We start from the raw sequence: 9,269 nt of genomic DNA on the forward strand, positions 1-9,269 counted from the left end.
GCATGGCCGACAAAACATGCGATTCGAATTTTTCAATATGTAAAGGGACATGAATAACTACATCACCTTCGGTGAAGCTCATCGACTTGGTTTTGTGGAAGATCACTGTCATCTCCCTCATGAACTTTACACCGAATATCACCTTGTAATCACTCATCGGAAGCACCATGAAGTCCAATTTTCCGTGCCATCCTCTGATTTTAACCGGAACTCATTTGGCCACACTGGTGATTGGTTTGCCGAATCTGCCAGATTCATCCATCCGATTTCCTTTGTCTCCTTTACACCCATTTTTATCGCTTTGTCTTCGGACAAGAAGTTTCGAGATGCTCCCGAGTCCATCAAGACCTTCGTAGGTACCCCGTTTACTTTGACCTTACAGTATATAAATTCATCATTGGGTCCCTCCTCTGTGGGCACCATAAACATTTCCTCATTCGCCTTTACGGCATTGAGGACTCTCATCGCTCCCAATCTCGCCTCATCGGGCTTCTCCCGCTTCTGTTGGACTACGGTGGTTGCATTGAGAGCTTTCTTCTTCAGACAATCCCGAACAAGGTGTGGTCTTCCACACATGAAACAACTCTGATCCTTTGCACCGGTCTCGGCTGCTCTCTCCCAACCTCTAAAGTAGGGTTTGTTCATCGGCTTGTAGGGCTTTATTCCCCTACCTTTGTCCTTAACTACCTTCTTGGGCACGAAGTCCCGTCGGATCTCCAAAAGATCTTCGGCCGCCGATATGGCTTCTTGCAATGTTTGGACCTTTTGGTGCCTCAACTCAACCACCGCCCATATTTGCAACCCCTCAATGAAGTTAAACAATCAATCCTTCTCGACCATCTGGGGAGTTCGAGCATCAACGATGAGTACTCGTTGATGTATCCCCTAACGCTCCTCGTATGTTTGAGGTCGCACAACTTCTTATTGGCCAACTCTTCAGCATTCTTTGGGTAGAATTGATCCTTCAAGTTGGATTTGAATTCCTCCCACGTATCGATTTGGGCTACTCCTCGAGCAATGTCATTGTGGCGCCTCCTCCACCACAAACCCGCATCGTCCAACAAGTACAAGACCGTCATCTTGATTTGTCCTCATCGTCTTGTATTCTTTTTGCATCCATATAGTTCTCGATGGACCAAAAGAAATTATCAACTTCCTTAGTATTACGCTTACCCGAATACTTTGGAGGTTCCGGAGCTCTAACGCGTGAACCTTCCCGTACCTTGGTGCCGCCACCCTCCAAGGCCGCCTTGAACAAGGCTCGATCCTCCTCGAAGCGCTCCAACCTCAAAGTCGTATGTTCCCCCAACTCGCCTAACTCCACCGCGGTCATGGCTTTGAATTCCACCCTCAGTTTGTTAAGGGACGCCGTCATGGTACCCTTCAATGCATTGATAGATTCCAACACGAAACTCCTCAACTCGTGGAGTCCCGCCAAGGTGTTGTTCTCGACTTCGCCCATGTTTGTCTCCAGGGTGTCCAACCGTTCTATGGACTCCCCCACGGCAAGCTCCAGCTTGACTGCCCATGTCTCTAAGTCAGCAAGGAATTCCCGAGACCTGCTCCGTCTCTCCTTGCGTCCATCTTGGCCAACAATATTTCCATCCGACACGTTCCCGTTGTGTTCTCCCGACATCCCTAGTGCTTGCCAAGATCGTTGTTCTGATACCACGTATCACGGATTAACTTCCTTCCTTTGAAGTAACCATGCGCTCTTTAGCAATTCACTCCCGTCGGCTACTAAGGCAGGCTTTCCGACTCTGCCAAGCACCACAAAACCAAAGACTTTCTAGAGAGAGAAAGTATAGAAATAAATGTTTTTTATTGCCAAAACTTGGATGATCCAAATGATACGTGTGGAGGTTCTTTTATAAGCCAAGGACTCCAAAAGATAACCTTAGATGATTCTAAAGTATACAACCCTCAAAGTAAAAAATACATTGAATGTTTTACGAATTACGAATGTGAGTCCAAAGGTCACACCAAGTTCTACCACCTTTCAGAACATTCTAAAATATTCTAGCGAGTTCGAGTGAAGTGTTTTGGATATAATAAAAAAAATGCGTAAGTATAGAAAAATGCTGTAACCGAACAGCTCGAAAGTACGACTTATGCGCTGAAAAGTTTAACAAGATGGAGGGATTGCTATTGGCTGCCTTCAATGGCGGCGCAGGGTTGAAGTTGAACACACCTGTTAGAGACTGCAATTACTTTACCAGACCAGACAAGCCCAGAATCATATTCTAAATCTGCATTTGGCCAGTCATCGACATGGCTTCAAGGTTTTCTCGCAAGTTTGGATTCAATTTCCTCAATCCAGCGCTTTACCCTCTTCGAAATCCCTCGCACAGAACCATTGATTCCTCTCTCACCAAAATTGTGATCCTAAATCAAGTCGATCCTCCGACGTTTCTCTTCAAAGCAGCAGCCGGAATCCACCCGCTGTTCGACCGTCGCCAAGTTTCGCTTCATTGGATCGCTAATTTGAACTCGTTTCAAAACCCTAATGGCGGAATCAGATTCCTATCCACCTCAAATCCGCCTCCCTCTCCATCCGGCGACGAAGTCCCCAAAACTCCAGGCGATAATCCGAGCCAGAATCACGAATTTAAGCACCAGGAAATCACCGGACCAACCGTGGAGCGTGATTTATCAGCTCTAGCGAACGAGACTCGCGAAGTTCTTGAGGCGATGATGAAGTCCGTTTATAGTTTGAGCAAGGTTTTGGCTGGTTTAGGGCTCGTGCATCTTAGCTTGGGCGCATGGATATCTTACTCCACGCGGAATTTGCCTCTTCCGGAGGCGTCAATTCAGAGCTTGCTGGCGTTTGGGCTGCCATTCTCGGTTGCATTCATGCTCAGGCGGATGTTGAAGCCGATGTACTTTTTTAAGAAAATGGAGGAGCAGGGGAGGCTGCAGATTTTGACGCTGACTCTTCAGGTAGCTAAGAATTTGCGTACGTTTTTCGTTCGTGTTCAGGGCGTTTCTTATCTTTGCATTGCTGGTGCGTCAGTTGGTTTGATCTTTGTTGTGGCGTCGAGATGATTGATGTTTGATCAATTTTGTTGGTGGCTTAGTAATAAGGTTATGAAATGATGATGATGATGATGATGATGATGATGTTATGGATTTGGAAGAAAGATTATTGGTTTCTTGCATCTTGTTTTGTGCTGTTTTCGATTGCCATTCATATTTAGAATTGAAATTTTGTTTCGATGCATTTTGTATTGATCGAAGATATAGCAAATATGGAGCATTTCTAATTGCATTTTGTTGTGGATTCCGAATAAAGATTATTTGTTTCTTGCATCTTGTTTGTGCCTTTTCCGATTGCCATTCAAATGTAAATTTGAAATATTGATTTTGTCCATTGCATTTGATTGAAGATGTAGCACATAAAGAATATAGAGCATTTCTAATTGCTGTTATGGATTTGGAAGAAAAATTTACTCTTTCTTGCTTCTTGTTTGTGCCTGTTTTCAATTGCCATTCAAATGTAAATTTGAAATTTTGTTTTTGTGCTTTGCATTTGATCGAAGACGTAGCACATAGAGAATATAGAGCATTTCTAATTGCATTTTGTTATGGATTTGGAAGAAAAATTAATTGTTTCTTGCTTCTTGTTTGTGCCTGTTTTTAATTGCCATTCAAGCATACAATTGAAATTTTGTTTCTGTGCTTTGCATTTGATCGAAGATGTAGCACATAAAGAATATGGAGCATTTCTAATTGCCTTCTGTTATGGGTTTGGCAGAAAAATTAATTGTTTCTTCCTTCTTGTTTGTGCCTGTTTTTAATTGCCATTCAAATGCAAAATTGAAATTTTGTTTTTGAGGTTTGCATTTGATCGAAGATGTAGCACATGGAGAATATAAAGCATTTCTAATTGCCTTTTGTTATGGATTTTGAAGAAAAATTATTGGCTTCTTGCATCTTGATTGTGCCGTTTTCTATTGCCATTCAAATGTAAATGTAAAATTGAAAACTTGTTATGCATTGCATTTGATAGAAGATGTAGCACATGAAAAATATAAAACATTCCTAATAGATATATCGGCATATATGACTGTCTTTAGCACCTAGCCATACCTTTAATTTCATAAAATTCTCAGTAGAACTCAACTTGCATCTGTTCATTGAAAAGTGCCCAAGTTTGAGGGAAGAAGGAAAAATGGTGTTGCTCAAGATCAGTTTACGATTCATAGAGCAGGTTAACAATGGATGATGCCCTATAGATAAGACTTCATTTCCTTGGCGTACGGTATTTGATTTACTGACTTCATGCCCATTATCAATCTTCTCAGTAATCCTGCATTACTGAGAAAAATATAGAGTTCTAGATACGTCGTTTAGATATATTTTTCCGCTCCATCTCCTAGTAACATTCACACTTCTACATTATTCTAGAAAATCAAACTATACTTGTTCAATACTTCTTATGGTTAATGTGACATTATGCTGTTTTCTTCTTGCATTTGTGTTGCCTCCGTTTCGAATTCACCCCGCAGTTTGCATTTTATACGATGCTGCTCTATTTTGTTGTGTACTTAAAAATTTTGTAGAGTAATCTTTCGTGGCTGGGTACTTATTGAGCTTAGATAGCTTTAATAGATTGATATTAGATGTAGCACGATCTAACGGCGAAAGAGAACTCCAACATGGATCGAACTTGTTGAACAATTGGAGCGTAGATGTCTCTTTATTTCAAGTCGATGGTATGAATTCGCTTTTGTCGGGTCTCTAGGAACCGGTAATGGTGTTTAACTCCAATCAACACATTGTAATGATATACCATGCAGATATTAATGATAAATCCAACACAATAGTTGTTGAAACAACATGTGCTAACATGTGATATGTTATCGGATTATATATTATATTAACATAAATTGTGTTGTCAAGTCTCTGTGCTAACACGTTATACGTGCTAGGTATTGCTGAATAATACTCTCTGTCAAATTTATTCTTACCTTCTTTATTTAACACTTACTTGCAGCAAATACCATTAATTTTATTACATTCTCTTTGTTCTCTCTTTTATTACTAACATTTTTCCAAAATACCTTATACTATTTATTTATTTTTTCTACTCTTTCAATGAAATATTTATTTTTTTTAATCTTCGTGCCGACAGAAATAGTACTTTCTCCGTTCGCCTCTGAGGGTCACATTTATCTTTTGCGTCATTGTACTTACTGTTAAAAATATCATTATATTTGTATAAATTTTTGTACAAATGTCCTTATATTAGCATTATAAGATACTAATTGAAGTATTTTTGCAATTTTTTTTTTTTAATTTGTACTACGTTTTGATATAATAATTAATATTAAAAAATTATCATACAAAAAGTAAATGAGACCCTTAGAGTTGTACAGATATAGTATTATTTAGTACCATAACAGCAGAACACTCTAGGAATCACCAAGAACATAGATAACTTAGAAATTCATGTATCCAACATTGGAGATATGAAATCTACTAAGGAATTAAGCCCTTTGTAAGAAGAACCACCATCGCTGAGACTAGACTCTATCTTCTTCTTCAGACATGAACTCCTCTGCCTCATTTCCTTACCTTCTTCCTCCACCATCAATCTCCGAATCTCCGTCGTAATTTCGCCCCTTTCGAACCCCGTCTCCAGCCTGATCCCTACTCTCCAAACATGGCTAACATACCTCGAATTGACTAACTGATCGCCGAAGAACGGCGAGCAAATCATGGGAACGCCCTCACAGATACTCTCGAGCGTCGAATTCCACCCGCAATGAGTCCAAAACCCGCCGATCGAAGGATGGCGCAGCACTTCTTGCTGCGGCGCCCATTCGATGATGCGGCCTCGATCGCTAGTTTCTTCCAAGAACCCTTCCGGAAGCATCTCGACCCAATCGCACCCGCGGACCAATCCCGGCCGGATAGCCCACAAGAACGGCTGCCCGCTGCAGGCTAAGCCCCGGGCCACTTCCTCCAGCTCCCGGACATCCATCTCGACAACGCTCCCGAAACTGACGTAGAGAACCGACTCCGGGGCTTGCCCGTCCAGCCACGGGACGGAGGCCTCGTCGTGTGCGTGGAAGCTGGTGGAGGCAGCGGAGAAGCACTTGTGGAAGGGCCCGATTACAAATGTGGGGACGGGGAAGTAGAGGCGGCGGAGCTTGGCGAGGTCGGGATCTTCGAGGTCGCCGGAAGTGTTGAAGATGATGGCTGAAGCTTTCTTGGTTGCTGCCATCATCTTGGCTATGTTTTGGTATGCATCTTGAGGGTTGTTGCATAGTTGGTCCATGAATGGAATGTCTTTCACCTTTAGGGGTGGGAGTTCTTCCACAGGATCATCTCTCATTCTTCTTGAATTTGAATTTGAATCTGATTATTATTATTATTATTGCAAGAATCAAAGCATAAGTTTATTTACCCCCCGTCCCACATAATTTGTCCATATTTTTTATTTTCGTCCGTCCCACGTAACTTGTCCTTTCTATTGTTGAAAATATAATTATGCACTTTAATCGCATTTTAAATTTTATAATTTTCTTAATTTTAATTAAACTATTTACTTATTTTAATCTTAATCTATAATTATTTTTACTAAATAATAATTATTTTTACTAATACACTTCTTAATTAATTACTAATTATATTTTACCTAAATTTTCGTGTCTACGGTAATACACCCATATTACATGGGACGGAGGGAGTACAACACTTCGTGATCTTTTATGTTGTTATTTACTCTCAAAAGAAGAGATTCATGGCTTCGCCAGAGCCCAATACAAATAGGAATTTATGGGCAGCTGACGCTTCAGTCTCCAAAATATATTCGTGTTTTTAATGTAAAAAGTAATAAATATATTTATTTTTTTTAATTTGACGCTTCTATTTTTTATTTGGTAGTGTAAAAATAATTAAAATTTTGTCTATTTGTTGATTTATACTTTTAACTTTTAATTTTTTTTTAATAAAAAATATTAAATTTTATATAATTTAATATTCTGTCACATATAAAATATTTTTTTTGTCTGTCTCACATAATTTTTCTATTTATTTTTTTAAAAAATAATTATATATTTTAATCATATTTTAAGTTAGTATTAGTTTTATTAATATACTTGTTAATTATTAACTAATTATATTTATTTTTTATATTTTTATTGGGACGAAGGAGTTTCAATCATTTAAAAATACAAAGTGAAAACATCATAGTTTAATATCTGTTTGGTTGGCTTCAAATGTAAAATTGACACCATGCTCTTAATTTTTTTAAAAAATATTATAATACAGGAGATTTACTTAAAATTTATTCAAATATTTCATTTCTATCTTTCTTTCTTTATTTATGTGCAAATTAATTTATGTTAATTATAAGTAAAATTCTATATTTTTTTAATTTATATTATATAAAATTTTATTTTTATATTTATATTGTATATTATAATTTATTCAATTATAATTATTAACATATTTAACACATATTTTCAATTTTTTAATCTTATATACTATATTAAATCATAAATTAAATATTAATTAAATAAAACACTTTCAACTCAACTTCCAACTCAATAAACCAATCGGTAACCAAAGGCACCTTAAGTAGTATAGAATGAATTTATAATCAAAAGGTCATGAATTAACCATATATTACACATTTAAAAAATTTTGTTTAATTTATGGAATACTTATTTATTTCGTCCTGAAAGCCCTTCGAAGGTCAGGACCAATCTTGCCATAAAGATGTCGAGTTAAGGTGGTTAACTTATTAAGATCCCGCATTCAAAATCCATTTAGGGTTGTGTGTCATATATAGTCTAAGTGTGTTTATCGTATTAGCATAATTTAAGTTATTGCGTTCGGCCAGAGTTTATTTAGTGTGTATTCGAATAGTAGCTCGTAGATTGAATTATCATTGAATTATAAGAATTCATTTTTAATAAAGAACTATTAGTGATGAAAGAGGTAATGATCAAAATAAATTATTTTTTTGTATTTTATTAAATAGGACTATTAAAAGAAATGAATGAAGTATTTCTCTTTTTTGAAAAATAAATATTTTAAATAATAAAAATTTGAGAAAAAAAATGTATGTTCGTTTTGTATTTGTTGGATGAATATGTTTTTAATATTAAATTATTATTATTGAACATAATGAGCTAAAATTTCTATTCGTGTTCGGCTTGTTTAATTTAACGAATTAATTTTTAACGACATCGGATGAGCGAACGAGACAAGCTCGCAAACTGTTTGTTTGTTTAACCCACATAAGCATATACTTCATTTGTTACTTAACTATCTATCATTTTTTTTTAAAATTTTGATCTGTTCCTTAAATTTACATTATATTACAAATATGTCACTACAATAAATTTTTACTTTGAGGACATTTTAGTCTTTTTATGTCTATTCATACGGTATTCCAATACAATACTAATGTTTTTAAAACTTTGTGCGAAAAATAAACGAATGGATATATATAAAACTTAATTATATATATATATATATATATATGGAGCACGTAGTACTTGTGTGAGTGAGGTATCCTTTGGCAGCCAGGTCAGAAAGCGCAGCAAAAGCCAGGAAAGAACAAACGCTGCTGGTCCGCATCACAACTCGCCGGACCTCCGCCGCCTCCGCCACCGCCTGCGTGAAGTACCAATTGGCGTCCGTTATTATGCATTTCACTCGCTTCCGAGCCATCTCCGCCGCCAGGCCGCGGCGGAACGGCTCCGCGCAACTGGCGTTGACGAGCCTGATTATCTGCGCGGGATCGGCGGCGGCGGATTCCTCCGGCGAGAGGCCGTCGGAGAGTGGGCGGAAGGTGAATTGGGGGTAGTTGGAATGGCGGGGAGAGTTGAGCGTGGCGTGGAAGATGGAAATGGCGAAGCCTCGGGAATGGAGGATTCTGGCCAGCTGAATCATGGGGCTCATGTGGCCCTGGAATGGCAGAGGGAACAGAATTAGGGTTTCTCTCTCGTCTTCGTCCGCCATTGTTGCCAGATCTGATCCGAGCTTCTGTGTAGTGTAATTACATAGTACTATTTATAAACAAACCCTAACTCTAACTCTTAAGATACATATATGGATATATTTTTTATAATATTTTTAAATTTTATTTTATTTTTTATCATTTTTTATTTTTTATTTTAAAAATAAAATTATCCACGTGTCCGTTAGGTCAGCGCTATCTGAAAGAGACGTGTCATCCACACGCAAATATCTTCTGTGCGAGATGACTAAATGTGCAAAAAAAATTTAATTATGAAACTATTTTAAAATAA

General features: G+C 37.8%; 2 protein-coding genes across 2 annotated transcripts; one reads left to right on the forward strand and one right to left on the reverse strand.

Moving 5' to 3' along the window:
- Nucleotides 1-2,109: 2,109 nt before the first annotated feature.
- On the forward strand, nucleotides 2,110-3,309 carry LOC127243948 (uncharacterized). Its single transcript, XM_051264199.1, has one exon. The coding sequence runs from the start codon at nucleotides 2,272-2,274 to the stop codon at nucleotides 3,043-3,045; it is 774 nt and encodes a 257-aa protein (XP_051120156.1). The 5' UTR covers nucleotides 2,110-2,271; the 3' UTR covers nucleotides 3,046-3,309.
- Nucleotides 3,310-5,449: 2,140 nt separating this feature from the next.
- Nucleotides 5,450-9,055, reverse strand: LOC127243771 (UDP-glycosyltransferase 76B1-like). Its single transcript, XM_051263934.1, has 2 exons — nucleotides 8,514-9,055; nucleotides 5,450-6,363 (listed from the first exon to the last, which is right to left on the reverse strand). Exons 1-2 carry the CDS (start codon nucleotides 8,977-8,979, stop codon nucleotides 5,450-5,452), a joined length of 1,380 nt encoding a protein of 459 aa, XP_051119891.1. The 5' UTR covers nucleotides 8,980-9,055.
- Nucleotides 9,056-9,269: the final 214 nt, after the last annotated feature.

This window comes from Andrographis paniculata, unplaced genomic scaffold, assembly GCF_009805555.1.
Source record: "Andrographis paniculata isolate CXL003 unplaced genomic scaffold, ASM980555v1 Contig98END, whole genome shotgun sequence".
NCBI classification, from domain to species: domain Eukaryota; kingdom Viridiplantae; phylum Streptophyta; class Magnoliopsida; order Lamiales; family Acanthaceae; genus Andrographis; species Andrographis paniculata.